Source organism: Dipodomys spectabilis, unplaced genomic scaffold, assembly GCF_019054845.1.
Source record: "Dipodomys spectabilis isolate Male_0828 unplaced genomic scaffold, ASM1905484v1 ptg000096l, whole genome shotgun sequence".
Classification (NCBI taxonomy): Eukaryota; Metazoa; Chordata; class Mammalia; order Rodentia; family Heteromyidae; genus Dipodomys; species Dipodomys spectabilis.
Genome location: NW_024870773.1, coordinates 10,286,066 through 10,304,840, shown reverse-complemented (window position 1 = coordinate 10,304,840; position 18,775 = coordinate 10,286,066). Strand labels below are relative to the sequence as shown.

At 41.4% G+C, this 18,775-nt stretch overlaps 1 protein-coding gene across 1 annotated transcript in view; it reads left to right on the top strand.

The window, feature by feature from the left end:
* Armc3 (armadillo repeat containing 3) overlaps window positions 1-18,775 on the top strand; it is an 81,038-nt gene that overhangs the window by 39,041 nt on the left and 23,222 nt on the right. Inside the window, exons 9-12 of the mRNA XM_042686203.1 lie at window positions 1,646-1,798; window positions 1,915-2,020; window positions 16,688-16,937; window positions 17,767-17,903. Of these exons, the coding sequence (XP_042542137.1) occupies window positions 1,646-1,798; window positions 1,915-2,020; window positions 16,688-16,937; window positions 17,767-17,903 (646 nt within the window). The remainder of the gene's footprint in view (window positions 1-1,645; window positions 1,799-1,914; window positions 2,021-16,687; window positions 16,938-17,766; window positions 17,904-18,775) is intronic.

The following is an 18,775-nucleotide window of genomic DNA, read 5'->3' as shown; positions in this document are numbered from 1 at the left end:
CCCCCCCCCCTGCAAAGTTGTAAAGTTCGTTTTTCGACATAAGGACTTGTATATCTCATTGTTGCAATGGGTCTTGTGACATTTAAAATAGCAACTTAGTTGCTGTTAGTTTCTGCAAAAATATTTCTGGAAGAAATTAACTTGGTTAAAACATGAATAAGCAATCACTTGGCTCCACAGTTGAAGTTGTAATCTAAATTATGATCACCATCCTCAGAATACCCACCCTGCTGCAATGCTATTTTAACCATGAAAATTGACTTTATAAAGGTTAAGTTATAAAATTTACAAAGGCAGTTAGTGGAGAATCAGATCTGACAGTATTTTGAAGGATCTGAAAATAACCAATGTATAATGCTGTTAGTTCTCACACTAGTGTGTGGTACCTTTTTTGATGCTAAAACTAAATTTGGTATAAACTTATTTACAAACATAAAAGTTAGAAATATTTCGATTTAACTAGGACACAAGTTTTTAAAATTTAGAGTTCAGACAAAAAATAGGTTTTGGTGCTCTAATTTAAACATTTACTTTAGTGTAGCAATGAGATTTTAAAAACAACTAAATCAAGAAGAGAAAAAAATGCTAAGGAGACAGAACATTTGAAATGTTTGCTTTCAAGCTAGGGGTGGAGCTCAGTGGTAGAAGAGTGTTTGCCTAGCCCTGGATTTGATCCTTGGCATCACAGAAACACAACCAATCAACAACAACAAAACAAACCCACTGTAGGGGCTGGGAAGGTGGCTCAGTGGTAGAGTGCTTCCCTTACATGCATGAGGCCCTGGGTTTGATTCCTCAGTACCACATAAGCAGAAAAAGTCAGAAGTGGTGCTGTGGCTCAAGTGGTAGAGCACTAGCCTTGAGCTGAAGAGCTGAGGGACAGCGCCCAGGCCCAGAGTTCAGGCTCCATGACCAGCAAAAAGAAGAAAACAAAAAAACACTGTAGTTTCAGATGTAGCCTCTTACAAGGTATTTTTAGTGATAGAATTTCGTGAATATCATGATATAAACAGAATCCTAACTTAGTTTTTTAATAGATCAATTATGGCAATTTCTTGTGATTGTCATCATTTTTGTTATGATTGTAAGATAGATAGTCAGATAGACAGATAGATAGATGATAATAGATAGATAGTAGATAGATGGATAGTTGTAACTCCGTAATCCATTCCTCAATTGTTGAAGTCCTGAAGCTGGGCCACAGATGCTCAATGCCTGGTTTTATATTCACCTTTACCATCAAGTCAATAGGTTTTAGTTTTTTTGTGAGTGGAGACCCTGTGTGAAGACAGTGCATTGGGTCTGCATATGTCTAGTGTTAAATGGTGTTTCTTGCAGAAGAAATCTAAAAATTTGCCTCTTCTTTAGTATGGAATTTTCTTCCGCATAGTATCAAAATAACCTCCCATAAGGGGAGAAGAGAATTGCAACATCTATGACTCATTTTGTCTTATCTCTGTCTTCTAAAGGTTACATACTACGCCTGCTGTTTAGTTTGTTTAGTTCATACTTCAGCACTAACCGGGTAGCCTGTATTCCTGTCATACTTTGGATGGGTCAGGAAGAATTTGTAATGCAGTTTTTATAGCCAGCTTCTGAAGTTGTTGTTTTGGTTTGTTTGTTTTCCCTTTTTGGTTTATGAAAGCTGAAAATAGAAAACTTTTTCATGAACAAGAAGTTGAGAAGAGCCTGGTGACCCTTCTAGGTTCGGAAAGTGATGGAACTAAAATCGCTGCCTCTCAAGCCATTTCAGCCATGAGCGAGAATTCCAGCAGCAAGGACTTTTTCAGTACTCAGGGTACGCAAACTACCAAGGAAGTTTTGAGAATTACATATGGGTGAGGGTAAGGGGGTGAAGGATTGGCCGTTTCCCAGAGTGCCCAGGCATTTCATCTTTTTTCCTTTTGTCTGTAGGGATTCCACAATTAGTTCAGTTGCTGAAGAGCGACAATGACGAAGTGAGGGAGGCGGCGGCCCTGGCCCTGGCAAACTTGACGACTAATCATCCTGCCAATGCCAAGTAAGTGCAGTCTAGCCTGTCCTGGGACGTGCACAGGCCAACAGACTCCCACTGACTGTGTTATTTTGGCTTTTAGGATGGACTATGGAAAAAAAAAAATAGGAAACTCTCTTGGTTTATTTTTAGGATCTCTTATGAGGTTAGAACCACTAGGTTTCCTGACGATATTACAAAATCTGTCACTGTTTCTCAGTTTGTTGAGGAAATAGTTAAGCCATGTGATTCAGGCTACCTTCACCACCACCCCCACCCCCCCAGGTGCTGGGGCTTGAACTCTTGGCCCTAGGTACTGTCCTTGAGCTCCTTTTGCTCAAGGATAGCACTCTACCACTTGAGCCACAGTGCTACTTCCAGCTCTTTGTATGATTAATTGGAGATAAGAGTCTCCCTGACTTTCCTGCCCGTGTTGGCTTCAAACCTCAATCCTCAGATCTCAGCCTCCCAAGTAGCCAGGATTTATTACAGGCGTGAGAGCTACCAGTGTACCTGGCTCAGGCTAATTTTTTTTATAGGAGTTGCTAGTACAGGGAAAAGTGGATCATGCTGGAAATATTATTAGAGACATTATAGAAACATTTCACAAATCTAGAAAAAAATGAAATAATCCATTTTGAAAAATGTAAACATTGGAAAAATATCAAAACTTTAAAAAAAGATTCAGCTAAAAGAACTGGGCAAAGATCATGGAGAAAAAAGCTGGGCACACACCCAACTTTCATGGTTATAACCACTTCCTCATGTGAGAATCAAGCCTACTTTAAAAAAAATCTTTGGAAGGGCTGATATCAAGATGTATTGAACTCATAATCTGACTTGAAACCCCTTTGTGCAGCTACTTAAAATAAATCATTCAAACAATCTTTCAACAAATGAAGCCAAGACTTTGCAAATGTACCTAACTTTTTGGGGTACATTCATTTATTAAATAGCTAAAGTGGACCCCACAATGACACATGCCTATCACTCCTCAGGAGACAGAGATAGGAGGATGACAGTTCTATGTCTGTCAGTCAGCAACCGTGTTCTGTCCTCCAACGGAATATAGGTTGTTTTACAAAACAAGTAATTCCTGAAGTCAAGTTTATGACTATAATCATTCCATGCCTTCCCCACATCTCACTGGGTATGTGAGTTAACTTATTTCTTGTTGTTTTGAGTCGCTGTGGCTAAACTACCCTTTTCTAATTTGAACCCTCCTCTTCTCCCCTTCACACACTTAATCTGTTCTCAACCTTTCTTTCCCTCTCTCTACTCCCACACAAATATTTTGTGAGACCTCAGTGGAATGACTAAAAATCTAACAATGCCTAATGAAAATATAGCAGAGATGCTGAAGTATTAAAACAAAACTGTGTTCCTGCATCAGCTGCAATCTTTGATGCATTAATTTCCTAAATTAAGAAAAGCACACAATTTCTAGAATATGGAGACAGAGGAAGTAGCAATTTTAAAATAGCATTTGCAGTGATTTTTTTTTCCCCCTCAGCAAAGTCATACCACAGGGGGGAAAAAAAAAACTCTTAACAAAAGAACTTCTGTTTCTAATGCATTTAGATTACCATATCATCTAAAATGCTTCCTAGGCTATCAGAGTCTATAATTGTCTTGATTTGATGTGTGTTGTCTGGCTACCCTCACTTCACAGTTTTGTATAAAAATCAGACTATTAGAAAATGGTAAATCATTTTTAAAGGGGCTTCCTTCAGATTTTTCTGTTTCAATTGAATTAACAAGTTTACAGTAATCTGCATTGAATCAACATAGAATTAGGACTAGATCTCTCCCACAACCCACTTTATTTTTTATCATTTACCTTTATTGTAAAATTTTAATAGCAGGTTTTCAAACCTCTTATTGACTTTATAGCATGCATTTTTCTTAAATCTTTTCTTTTTATCTCATTTGTATTCAGTAAGAGGTTCTTTCTCCATGTCCTTGAGATCTATATAGTTTTGACTTTCAACTTTTAGAGCTAAAAATATTTAAAATTAAAATATTAAGTAAAGGATACTTGGTTCCTGTTGAAGGGGAGAAGGGTTGAACACAGGGCCTTGAGCTTACTACCACTTGATATAGGCTTCCAGCTCTTCTATTTTGCTTTTGCTTTTGAGACCAGAAAGAAATTGGTAGCGTTCTAGGTGCTATGTGCACACCAAATGCTGAAAAGCAAGGTTGAAAAGATTCTCTAATCTGAACCTAGCAGAGCCACATTGTCTATCTTCCTGCCAGCCTTATTGCATTCATTCCTAAAGCAAAACAACACAGAAAAATCACAGCAAAGCCTATAACCTGTTTATCTAATGGAAAATGGTTTCTCCCCAGCTTGTCTTTAACAATCTGTGAGCCTTGACTCAGTGCTCCAGAGATTCTGGCCTCTCTCCTGAGATTTGATCTCCTTCAATGATTAATGATTGGTAATGAATCTGATCGAAAATCTTTAAAAATCCTTCCCCTGCCCACCCACCCCCAGTCCTCTGGTTGACCATACATCCTGCTGTTAATCTCTGCAGAGGAGGACTGTGGCTGTCACTCCACATGTAGTGATGTTTTCAGCCCCCTAGGAAACTTGGGGCCACTTCTCCTTCACTCACTGAGTATATTTTGTGGGGAGCAGTCCCTTGGGGCTTGCAATCAGTTTTGTGGGCCCCCGTGGGCAGGCTGCCAGTCTCGTGAACTTTTGCCATTTCTTGTGGGTGTGGTTGCCTGAGCTTGTAACTCCCTACCTTGGAAAGTTCTGGTCCAATCCCTTCCTTTAGCTCCTCCCAGGCCACCCCGCCCCACGAGTGTGTGCTCTGGATGCGCGCAAGTCCCAGGTGTCTGGGTTGTATGCATATGTGATTGTAGTATAGGAGATTGTAGTTCACACAATTACTAACACTCAGCAACTCTTTTCGCTTACAAATAAGCTAATATTGTGGAGGAAAATGAGATGAAAATCAAAATAGGCCACAGAGAATGTTCTGCTGAGAATGTTCGGCAATTACATTCAACTGCCAGCAGTATTTTGTACTTGAGGTCTAAGGCCTTTTATATTCACTGCCTTCAAAGAGTCCTACCATGACCACAGTGTTTCAGATTGCAACATACACACACACACACACACACACACACACACACACACACACACACACACACACACACACACACATATGGTTCCAATTGTCCTCGCTGCCCTTATTTTCTAATATACTACATCTCACCTGCCACATTGGTTATTATTATAGCCCATCTCCACCACCAGCACCCCTGAAGGAATCAACCATTTCTGTTGGTGTGGAAACCACGGCAGGCATCTGAGAGAAAGCAAGCTTATAGGAAGTCTACTTCAAGCAAAGCCTAAACCCTCTGCCACCTAACTTAAAATAATCATCAGTGTTGTTTTGTTTATTTTGTATAACTTAGATAGTAGAAGCCAACAGAGGGATGCACAGAGGCTCACCTGTAAGAGCCTTCTATTCATTCTTTCCATTCTTTATCCTCAGAATAAGGGTACGTGGGTAAAAACACACACAGCAATGAATACGAATAAAAGACCTTTTTGAAGGCAGCAGAGGAAAGAGCAAGAACAGCTTAGGTTCACTTGTGGTAAAAGGAGAGAATATTGTTACTGAGATAAATGAGAAGGCTAAAACAGCTCCAGCTACGAAAAGAGGTAACAATAGAAAACAAGAGGCAATGGCAAATTTTAAATGTGAAAATCCAGTTAGTTAATTGGGACAGGTGCCCTTTCCTGGGTATACTGCTACTTTGTTTGAAAATTCATAGTCTCTGAATAGTTTTTTTGAGATAAGAAGCTGTTTGTTTTTGAACCAGAATATTTTCTGCCAAATTTCATGTTTTATGAACCATATCAACAATTTTTACATTTTTATGCAAATACTAAGAATTGTTGATGGCTGACCTGCACAGAATGAGACTATTGGAAATGGTTAATTTATAACTTCACTGCCATCTGTTGGTTCTGACCAGAATTAAAGTTATCCCCAGAATGAAAAGAACTCAATGTTTCCTTTTCCTTTACCCATACTAACTCAATTTGGCCATTGGTAAACTACTGACAAGATGAGGAAATAAAATGTATTTTAGCAAATAAATAATGCAATGAAATAAAAATATAAAGAGTAGTAACTCCAATCAAATTAATAATAGATAAAGTAACTCAAAAATGCAATGGTTTTGCTGTCATAAATACATAATCAAGACCTACTCTATGCATAATGCCATGGGTTACTTGGCCTAACCCTGGTTCTTCATGCTCACTCCATGCAGGATGGGGCAATTTCTCAATATTTTAGAACCTTTTAGCTCCATTTTCTTGTTGTTTTTTTTTCTAATTAATTACTTATTTTATTTCTTCTTGACTGCCCACAACAGTAGTGACCTAAGACCATTCTCCACAGTAGCATACATAGTGGTTACTTCAAAATAAAAGTAATTGATGGATTGCTGGGCCACTGCCAAGCCTCCACAATAGCAGAGACAAAGAACTCTTCTCCAGGGACAGTCCTGCTATCGTGTGACCTGTGGTGGGGCCACACAAAGGAAGTGATGAGTAAGGAGTACACCGCAAAGGCACCCCTAAAGTTCTATGTGCATTTCAGCGCCTGGGGTACCTCTGAATGTCTTTTAATTGTATGAGTGTCCTCAGCATATATGGATGACCCATCACATTAAAGTTCTCCTTATTATTACAAAAAGGAAGAATCAACTAAATGCTTTTTGATGTCTAGGATTAATCTTGGAATAATATGCCTAAGAAAGCCATAGTGTTTATAGAGAAAAAAATGGTATCGCACATACACCATCTTATGTCATATTTCAAAAGTCACTGCCTTATCTAGTGCTCCAATATAGAACAGCCAATACTGTGTTGCATGACAGTGGCCTTGCTTAAGTAGAGGAGTGCTTGCCTTATATTACTATGTACATTTTCACTCCCCTAAATAAAGCAAGGGAGAAAGCAGGTCATATTCTTGTATATTTATTTGCTTCAACATTTTAATTTTTAGGTCTTACACTAATTACAATATCTTTGGAATTTCCCCTCTGTTGTGACCATAATGATGGTCATTTTGAAGGCAAGGAGAACCCACAAAATATCTCAGAGTTACCAGAAGATCCCTCTGCACAAGACAGTGCTATTTACAAGTGGAGATTATTAGACGTGTGCTCTCTCCATCCTTTGAAAAAACAAACCCTAACCCCCTGTCCTACCTACATTGTCCTTGCTGGCCAGTGCACACAGATGTACTTCGAATACGTATTCTAAATCACAAGATCACTTATTTAAGGAAACGTTGACCATAGACATAATCGATGGAAGATGCAGACTCAACTTGAGGTGTAGTTCGGTCCCAGTGTAAAGCTGCATTGTTATTGTCTTTGTCATGGTTGTTTTTCCTTCGCTTTCTTTTGTTTTGTTTTGTTTTGTTCATAAGGAAAAAAAAAAAAAAAACCATTTTCGGAGTTGCCATTCCCCTTGGCCCACAGTAAGGGAACCGCGTCTTTATACTGACCCCTAGTGGCCATTCAGGAAAGGGGCCTTGGGGGAGGGGCAAAAAAAAAAAAAAAAAGCGGTGCATTTTCACGGAAAGCACACGTTTAACTAAACCCACGCTCCGGTGAGCCTAAAATCACAGTTTTGAAACATTAGCCAACCATGGCGATCTGGGAAGCCTTTCCTTTGTGATGCTTTAAAAGAGATGCCTGTTCTGCCCCCAAACAGCAGGCGTGTAACCGAGGTGTACATGGTGTTGTCCCCTTTGGTAGTGCTGCCCCTTGCCCAAGGCACCTGGGTTGAGCCAGTGGCGACTTGTCACCGTGCTGGGTGGCCACATGGGATCAATAGAACACACAAGAGCAGCGTACACTCCCAGGAAATCTCAGCGCTAGCAGCTGCTCGAGATATACATTTTGCTCCACATTCTTCTGTGTTCCAGAAGGGGATCGTCCTGTCTTCCGATTCTTTTGTATAGAACGTTGTTATAAACGTCTAGGTCCTCACCATCAGCATGCAGACCAGGAGCGGCTCTTGCAATATTAGCTGGACTCATTTTAGAAGGCTCAGTTTGGTATGAAGAATGAGTTCAACCCTGTTAATTTCTTATTAAAGATCTATCAAGGAAATTAGCGTTATTACATACTTTAAGTGCACTGGTGGGCTCATAGCTGTCATCCTAACCACTCAGGAGGCAGAGATCTGGAGATTTTGTGGTTCAAAACCAACTGGGACAGAAAAGTCCATGAGACAGATTCTTACCTCCAATAAACCACTCAGAAAAAGCCACAAGTGGTGCTGTGGCTCAAGTAGTAGAGCACTAGCCTGGAGCAACAAAGCTCAAGGACAGTGCCTAGGCCCTGAGTTTCAAGCCCTAGGACTGGCAGAGAGAGAGAGAGAGAGAAAAGACAGAGACAGAGACAGACAGACAGAGACAGAGAGAGAAACAGAGACAAAGAGAGACAGACAGTGGGAGAGGGAGAGAGAGAGGAAGAAGAGAGAAGAAAGTGAGGGAGGAAGGTCGGGAAGGAGAGGGTGGAAGAAAGGAAGGAAGGAAAATGAAAAAAAAAAAGAGTCCTAGCAATGTAATAAATGTCTTCATGCCAAACTTCTGAGTGACTCTTGTATTCTGGCTGCTCAAGTTTGTTTACTGGATACTTTTCAATCCATGCTCCTCAGACCAGATTCATGCCCAGAATTGTTATTGCATTGATTATATCAGACTGGATACAAATCATACCGGATTTGAAAAACAGGTTAGAATGAAAAGCTGAATTTTGCAATAAAACCACTCAATTCCACATCCCCATTTGGCGTCTGCTGATGCCTAGCCGACCTTGACAAACAGTTTGAATTTGATTAGCTACCGGTTTTGTGAGGCTTAGTAAATCTCATAAAACGTTCAATTAGAAAATTATCCATGCTGCTTTTATTACCTACAGAACAGGGGCTGATATTTGCATAACACCATTTTAAAGTTGCCAGGACTCTCAGGTTTAATATCCATCAGAGGATTGTCAGAGGAAATTATCAAACAGCTTGGATATCTTTATATTGCCTGATTCATATATACATCCTCTTTTTTTTTTCTTTTCTATTCCTTTTTTTTTTTTTTTTCTGCTGGACTAGGGCTTGAACTCAGGGCCTGTGTGGTATATCTTAGCTCTTTCGAACAAAACTGGCACTCTACCACTTGAGCCACTGGTGGTTAATTGGAGATAAGATTCTCATGGACTTTTCTGCCTAGGCTAGCTTTGAACTCCAATCCTCAGATCTCAGTCTCCTAAGCAGGTAGTATTATAGTATTATAGTGAACCATCGGTGCCTGGCTTTGACTCTCACCTATTTGATATCAGATCGTTCCTCTGGTTTGTCTTCAGTTAGGAATGATCCTTAGTACTCATTAATTACCTAGTAAATGGAAAGATTTGAATAGCATCCCTGAGGAAATGTTCTAGCTCCACCCTGCTGGTGTCTAGCTGAAAAGTAATCTAAGAATGAAAATCTTCTATGCACATGTAAAATGTGAAATACATTTTTCCCCCATGACCAGATAAAAATCTCTCACCTAGTGGTTCATGAGTTTTCAAGAATGATGTTGAGACCTATGGGGCAGGCAATGATACCCTCTTAAATACTACAGCCGTCGTCCCAGGGAGGTGGTCATGGCTGATGGTTGCCATATCCACTTTGCACATAAGGAGACTGAGACACAGTCTGTATCAGACTCAAGGTTCCCAGAAATAGGATGGACACCCACTGGGGCAGTTGGCCCTGCACATCCCCAGGCTGCTTGCTGGAGTGGGCATTCCTTCTCAGGTCCTGCTCAGTACTTCTGAGGCCCAAAACTGCTCTAACCTTCCCCCTCTAGACCCTTCCCCTCCAGAACTTTCCCTCTGCTTTTAGAACCCCCTGGGTCGCTGCACATTGGCACATCCTGTGCGTCCTTCAGTTCCTCTCCTCCATTTTTTTGTTGTTCCCTTGACCTCCCTTCACCTTTTCTTTTTAGGCAGTGCTGGGACTTGAACCCAGGGCCTGGGCTGGTCCTTGAGCATTTTCCAACTCAAGGCTAGTGCTCTAGCACTTGAACCACAGCTCCACTTCTGGCTTTTTGCCTGGTAAATTGAAGAGTCTCACAGAGTTTTCTGGCTAGACTGGCTCTGAACCATAATCTCAGATCTCAGACTCTTAAATTGCTAGGATTATAGGCATGAGCCACCAGAGCCTGGCTCCCTTCTGTATTTCTCTCATTCCTCTTCTCCTGGTTCTCTGTGACTTGGGAGGGGGGATTTGCTTTTAAAAAAAAGTCACACTTTTTCATGCCTAAAGAACTGATAAGGGGTCACGGCATGGCTTAGTTGATGGAACACCAGCCAATGAGCAAAAGCAGTAGATACCAAGTTCAAGTCCCGGTTCCAGACCTAACAAAAGAAAAGAAATGATGAGTGTGAGAGAAGAAGGGATTCAAAGTCAGAGTACCATGGTTTTAATCCTATGTTTGTTGAGATGCATCATGAGCAAGGTTTAGTCGAAAATGTTCTCAGCTATGAAACAGTGAAAGAAGTCTAGAATGTCCACTCTATTTTATATATTTCCATTATTACCCTTGCACGATGTTAGAGGCTTGCTCAGCTCCTACTAATGGGTGGAGGGGATCCTATGCAATGACTTTCTCTCTCTCTCTCTCTTTTTTTATATAAGTCGTGGGGCTTGAACTCAGGGCCCCGGGCGCTGTCCCTGAGCTCTTTTTGCTCAAGGCTAATGCTCTACTACTTTGAGCCACAGCTCCACTTTTGGTTTTCTGGTGATTAATTGGAGATAAGAGTGTCGCAGACTTTCCTGCCTGGGCTGGCTTTGAACCGTGATCCTCAGATCTCAGACTCCTGAGTACCTAAGATTACAGGCATGAGCCACTGGCACCCGGCAGACTTTTCTCATTTTTGTCACAACATTCACCTATGAACTTGGGGTTCTCCTCCAATCATTTCAACACATTGGAGGGCTGCTTTCTGTGCCAGGTTCTGCCCTAGCTGTCTGTCGGACACAGCAGGGAAGGGGACAAGGTTCCAGGAAGGGAGACCGTGTTACATGGCAGTTGCAGAAGGTACTTCCAGGCCAGGCACTGATGGCTCGTGCCTGTAATCCTAGCTACTCAGGAGGCTGAGACCTGAGGATCATGGTTCACAGCCAGCCTGGGCAGGAAGAGCCATGAGACTCTTATCTCTAACTACTAGAAAACCAGAAGTAGGGCTGTGGCTCAGAGTGGTAGAGTGCTAGCCTTGAGCAACAAAGCCCAGGGACCTCACCCAGGCCATGAGTTCAAGCTCCACAACCAACAAAAAAAGAAAAACTGTTGATAGAAATATCCTAACACCTTGAACCAGAGCTGTGCCTATGTTTTATGAGGGAGAAGGTAGCCATGCCAAATGAAGAGAGCTGTTCTTTCTGGATGGCAGGTAGATAATTACTGTTGGGTGTTCTAGATTCAAGTTCAGGCTTTAGGGAAGTGGAACACTGTGAATAGATAGGTCAATAAAGACTGAGCATCACAACATGGGAGAAAATTGCATTTGATGTCCCCCAGAATTTGACTGACAGCCTCAAATCAGTAATACACACACACACACACACACACACACACACACACACACACACACACACACACACACACACACACACACACACACACACACTGTTCGTGGAAGCGCTGGGTTAGCACACACACCAGACTCTGAAATTATGTAGTTCTTTGTGAGAAACCATGATGTCAGGACAGCTTTAATACCAGAGAACACTAGAGAAATCATACCTACAGAGAACCACCAAGCATGATAGAAACAATTTGGCTTCACATATTTCTTAGTATTTGTGTTTTCAGTTTGCTTATTTTGCTCTTGGCTGCAAAACACAATTGTATCTGTGGCTAGCTTTTTTTTCTGTAATGCTTACTTTAAATGCTTACTTCATTGTAAGCTTTTGCCTGCAATCTACTGAAATTCTCTCCCTGTGTCATGAAAACTCCCTTCATACTATTTAAGGGGAGAAAATTCTCTTGGCTAGTGGTTTTGTTTGTTTGTTTTTATCAGTCCTAGAATCTATTCAGAGTTTGGGTGTGAATATTCCAGCATTTTCTAGCTGTGGGCCTGCAGGTGCAGGGTGGAGGGATTGGGGGTTAGGAGGGGGGGAGAATTGGCCCACTATTTGGGAATCTGAAATTCATCAATTAAATGCACATACTTGCTTCTTGGATCATTACCTTTGTTGAAATACTGGCTGGAACAAGTCAGGAGTCCCGTTCCCAGCATCCTCAGCCTGGATGTGATAATCAGGAGATAACTTGATAACCGGCTCATCAGAATGGCCAGCGTCCACCGCCGCCTGGGCAGACTGCCTATCAGCCCGGACAGCTTAGCCCTGCCACCCTCAACTCTCGGTCCAGGCTGCACTTGTGCCATCCCTGACCCACTCACGGCGTGTCTGCCACCAATATGTCTTCCTCGATATGACAGGACTCAGGGAGACATATGAAAAGTCATGCTGGTGCGAATGGTTGTAATCACTTGTTAACAAACAAGGTTCTTATTGCCAAAATAACCATCTGTTCCATCGGGTCCCACACATTACCCTGTATGTGGGCTCTGCTAAACAGATTTCCAAACTTCCCAAGGTCACCCTGGATTCCTATAACCAGCTTCGACAGAGGAGTTCCATAGGAACCTCACACCATCGAAAAGATCCCATTCCAAGAGGACCCAAATGCTGTCAGCCAACCATACCCTCAGAGTCAATAGCTTCCTACAGACTAATCAGAAATGTCCCTCCTGAACCAAAAGTGGCTGGGCTTCTATCATAGAGTTCTGTCTCACGTGCCAAATTACATTTCTTGAATTCCCATCTAATGGTTAGCTCGGTTTCATTGGAGGAGCCTTGAGGGTAGGGGTGGGGGAAATGAACCAATGTGAAGAGCAGAGGCCTTTTGTGATGAAAGATCTCAACTTGGTTGTATACTAACCTTTTTCCCAGATGAAAATTGAGTGAAATTCTCTCCCTCCTCACTCCTCAGCACATGCAAAACTCTTCTCACTCATCTTCATAGAACTGGAGCTTAAGGAAGTCTTCCATGTTGCTTCTAAGGAGGAAGTATCAGAGGTGGGCACAGCACGAGAGGGACTGGGTGGCCCTGGCATTGATGGTCAGGAGCCATGTTACAGAGGAAGGGGTGGCTGAGGTGAACCACTACTGGAGGGTGGGCAAGATGGACAGGGGAGGGTGGAGCATAGGGGACATCCATCCAGACACCAGTGCGCAACAGCAAGCCACCAATAGACACTAATTGTACCATCGGACATCTCCATAACACCTGTCCTGAGAACGTTCTCTTAATGTGGGCGTTGGGGAGTTCCATGACAGATCGAAGAGTCTTGTATTAAACCTGCTTCTGTGTAAGATCCTTTTAAAATCATTACCTTTCTCTGATACTGGGCATTTGTGCCTACACATAGCATATTACTAGCCTGGTAGAAAATCCAAATTCAAATGTTCAAGTAGGGCTTTTAATTAAATGTGTATTGCAAAGCTAGTGGGGAGGAGAGAATCTGAACTCAAATTGCAAGTGAGGGATTACCTATATTTATGTCAACCCACAAGAGAACATGTTGACTTGGACTTCGGAGGATGCTAGAGACAGGAGAGAGATTTGGGAAACAAAGGGAGGAGGAAAGTAATCGGGACTTGGAATAGCTTGGATGCATGTGACATGTCAGACATCACCTTTGTTTATACACATCACATGAAAGAAACAGATGTGTGTGTGTGTGTGTGTGTGTGTGTGTTTTATTTTGGGCTTTTTTTTCAGTTTAAACTTTTCCTCAATTAAACTCTCAACTGTATGGGGGCTAGTGATAGCAAATATCAGAAAATATTTTTTAATTTTTATGATGACAATATGGTCCCATAATTCTGGATTTGGTAACAAAGCAGTTTTTTGTCTTCTGTTCCATTCATTTGGATAAGGTCATACTAGTTAGGCAACCAGAATTTTTTAGAAAAATATGACAGCTCTCAGCATGTGTTCTTAATGTCAGTAAAAAATAAAACAATGTCTTGGGTTTGAAAGAAAATGAATGCAGCTTTTTTTTTTTAAAGTACAAATCCTGCACTCCATTTCTATAAATGAAATTCGTTTCTTTTCAGATAAGAATAGATTTCCCACCAGAATTAATTTCATTATTCCTCTTAGACTTAAGCAGAGAGCTGCACATAGCAAATGAGATGCGTTCGTAGAATGCAGGCTTTTTCACCCAGCTGTGCGTGCATGCTTTGTCTTTCTGCACCGGTTTTTATGTTCAGCGTAGTAAAAGCCATCTTCCACTGTGGGACTAGAATCCTTAGCTTTTTAAACAGCTAGAATTTTATGTACTTCCCTTTGAGTCTCTCCATAAAAAGCAGAGGGGAAAGATATATGGACTGGTGCAAAATATGCCTTCATGAAAGAAAACGAAGTCAGAGCAGAAAGACTAAGGGCTCAGACACACCTCATGAGGGCTCCTGTGTCTCTACCCAGTTTCTTAGTTACTTCATTTTCAATAGAGCCCTTAAGAATTTGTTGGTATGCATTTAAGTACTTCTGGCTTTTATCATACATGCAATTGAAATTTCTCCATTGTATGTTCTTTACTAACCCTCCAAGATGTTAAAAAAAAAAACACTAGTTCTCAAAGGAATCATGCATATTAGCCAATACATGATGATACTATATATATAAAGAGAGAGCACTTGATTTGATGGACTGATTGGATCAGGTGCCTGAAAAGTAACTCAAGGGAATTCTTTTTCAAAAGACATTAAGTATATAGCAATTAGAAAATATACAGAGCTTAAAATTCCAGGGACTATGGATATGATTTAGCAGTAAAGCATGAACCTAGCAGGTTCAACCCAAGCCGAAAAGAAAAATCTTTCAGGCTTTTTATCCTGTTTATAAAAATTCAGTGTTTCAATTGTTTAAAAAACTATGTAAGCAAAAATATGAGACATTTCTAATAAACAGAACAGAACCTCTATTTTTTCTTTCTTATAAAGCCAAATAAGCACATTAATCAGGAAAGAGAATTAGTCATAAAATTATCTCTTGAATGTTTGTCCCTAAGAAAGGACATTAAATGCTAGTTCTTGGCTTTTGTAATGGGATTCAGGGCCTTCTAACATCTGCCCAGAAAAAAAAAAAATGGAGATACAGGAAAAGGATTAATGGAACACCAAGTACTGGAGAAAGAGTTAAGAATGGAACTTGGACATTGCCTTTGCCTTGGTAGTCAGTAAGATGCATTCAATGCTTGAGTGATTTACTTAACCCAGGGGCCGGCCCCAACCCTGGCTTAACACTGCCAAGCTCCTCATCCACAGCTGCCACCACTTATGTCATCCCTGTCCAGTCCCTCTTACTCTGTTTCCTTCTGGGCTGGTTTGCCCACGATCCCAAACTCTTTTCACCCAGGCTACCCAGATGGACAATTGTCCTGACTTCCAGTCCCCCTTCACAGTCATAAACTTAAGTGACAGTGCTCAAGTGCTTCAGGAGACAGGGGCTAGGCAATCAAATAGCCTTACTTGGCCCCTTCCATTTAGGTTATTATTTATGATCTTAAATGAAAAGAAAATGTGTAAAAAACTAACTTAAAGAGACATTTGTGTGATTGCAATCTGTTATTTCATTGTCCTGATTACAACTGCTAACACAATGCAAGTGGACTTTTGGTACATAATTTGGCATCTTCCTAGAGGAAACCAGGTAAATCTTGTTTAAGCTTTTCTTGCCATTTGAACATCTATTTAAAGTAACACTAGATATTGAAGAACCTAATTAAGTTATCCCCACACATTCAAATACATTTTAAAAACTATTTTGTAAGCTTTATGAATGAGTAAAAAACAAGGACCATCAGAAACATGCCTTGTTTTGAAAATGAGATTTAGGCATTCTCACCGTGAAAACCATGTTAAGATAATGGATAACAGTAGTCTTTATAATGAGAGGGAGAAAGGTTGGCTGAATAGGTGTGTTACCAAAATTATCAATCTTGTTTCTGATGTTTAGTTTGTAAAAGCAAAATTTAATAATACTTTCCCTACCCTGAACACACACCTCTGTGCTCAATCATTGATGAATTTCTCCTGGCTCCCTTCCGCCTTTTTAAGGTTTGGTTTTTCCCTAACAATAATAGTATAATAGATTTTCTTTGATTAAAATTTCCCTACTTTTATATGCCTCAATGAATTTTAAAAGTTAAATTTTAAAAGTTAAAGCCTCTTGAGTGCAGCAGTCAAATAGTTCTCTAGAACCCGAAACTATTAGAAAAAACAAGATTAACTGCATTAATTAATTTCAGCACCTGAAATCCTCCCCCCCCCCCCCCCCCCCAGACCTAGCACCCAGTTCCGGCTTCATCCTGTAGACAAATTAATGCATCACTCAAGGTGCGTTTGTGCTCCTTGGTAGTCGAACTCAGTTGCAGGGAGCAAAGGCCAGTGAAAGCCCCTCTCCGCAGAGCAAGAAAAAGTGAGATGCCATGGGAAGGGTGGATGGACCGCCAAGGGCTGGGGGGAAAAAAGGTTCTGTTTTCAGTTGATCCCTTGCACCGAGGCAAATCAATGACGTTCATTTTCCTCAGTGCTACTGCAGAAGCCGACGCTATCGATCCGTTAATAAACATCCTGACGTGCAAACGAGACGGCGCCATCGCCAACGCAGCCACGGTCTTAACAAACCTGGCAATGCAAGAGCCCCTGCGCGGGGTCATCCAGGGCCACGCGATCATGCAGGCCATGGTGGGCCCGCTGAGCTCCACGAACACGAAGGTGCAGAGCAAAGCCGCGTTCACCGTGGCTGCCATCGCCTGCGACGCAGAGGCGCGGATCATGGTGAGAGCTGGCGAGAAATTTGGTGATGGAAGCAGAGTTCGCTTCATGGCAGATTAGGGCAGCCTGAGGGCCCTGTCTCTGTGCAGAAAGCATATTGTAATACTCTGGGGCTCTGGACTGGAGACTACCACCTCTTCTTCCCGTCCCCCCCTTCTGTCTCTGATGACTTTTATCTGTTATACTTCCTTTCCGTGTTACACAGACACAGTTCACTGACACACATCCATTTAAATAGCTAAGACACCAACTGCTGTGTTCCAGGCACTGTGCTAGACATTGGAAACACAGGACTTTTTTTTTTTTTAAGTGTCATTCGGTGGGTGCCAATGGCTCACACCTATAATTCTAGCTATTGATGAGACTTGAGTTCTGAGATTCAAAGCAGATGATGAAATCCTGACAAACTGCTTCTGAAGGCTCTTCTCCGAAGTCATCTTCACTTCAAAGGACACTCTGGGCTCCTGCCTGCAATCGATGTTTTCCCTCTGAACTCCGATCTAAATATAAATCTAAACAATCTAACACATTTTTGCATAGTTGAAACCTTATATCAAGTAGTGAGACCTTTTTAAAACATTCATTTTGATACCCCCACCCTGGAGCTACAGATGTAACCCCAGGGTCTCACACATGCCAGGCCAGCACCCTAACATTAAGCTACAGCCTCAGTCCCTGGGCTTTTAGCAATACAAATACATATATATATATAGCCTCAAACTCAAAATCCTCCTGCCTTGATTTTTCAAGTACTGGGATTATCCATGTGCACCACTATACTTAGCTATACTGAATGCTATTAATACATGACATTTTGGCTTCTTGCTTTTAGTTAAGAAACTCTGGTGGCTTGGAGCCCTTGGTACAGCTCCTGTACTCTAAGAAAGATGACGTCCGGAAGCACGCCAGCTGGGCTGTGATGGTCTGTGCCAGCGATGAGCCAATATCTCTTGAGCTATGCAGGCTTGGGTGAGTGCATGATGTCCAGTTTCTGGCTCAGACAGAGAGAAGACCGTGGAGAGACACAGTATTCAGACCCAAGGAGTCTATGTTCCCACTAGCTACCAAGCACCCTGAGGGTTTCCAACACAGGACCTTTGTTAGCTCTAAGCCACCAGGAGGTCGTGTGTCCTTCTTTTCTTGACCCCTTGAGGGCTCCATCCCTGACCTTTATGCAACCACCAATTTTTGCCTTTTCTGCTTCTTCCCTTGATAAAATGTTTTCCTTTTTTTTTTTTTTTTTTTTTTTATTGTAAAGCTACTATACAGAGGGTTACAGTTACATGAGTGAGGTTATGAGTACACTTCCTCTTGAACATTGTTACCCCCTCCATTGTTTTCCCCCTACCATCCCCTCCCTCCCTCCCTTCCCCGAGGTTCTTTTTTTTTTTTTTTTTTTTTGATTGTGATTAAATGATTACATAATTTCAAAGTCACAAGTTCATTCTAACTTCCCTGGAGCAAATTGTCTACCACAGTCTGTAATATATAACAGTGTTCACATGTTATATACCATATTTGTGATCAGCAGCATGAGGATATTTAGTAGTGGTTCAACCAGATGAGCGGGAGTTCTTTGTTTCTTAAGTCCTGTTAGTTTTGTCGTATCACCTAACCTTTTGGATTTAGCATCCACTTATGAGGGAGACCATGTACCGTTTGTCTCTTCGTTCTTGGCTTACCTCGCTCAACATGATTCCTTCTAGCTCCATCCATTTCCCTGCAAATGCCATTATTTTGTCATTTCTAATGGCTGCATAATATTCCATTGTGTATAGATACCACAATTTTTGGATCCATTCATCTGTGGTGGGGCACCTAGGTTGTTTCCATATCCTAGC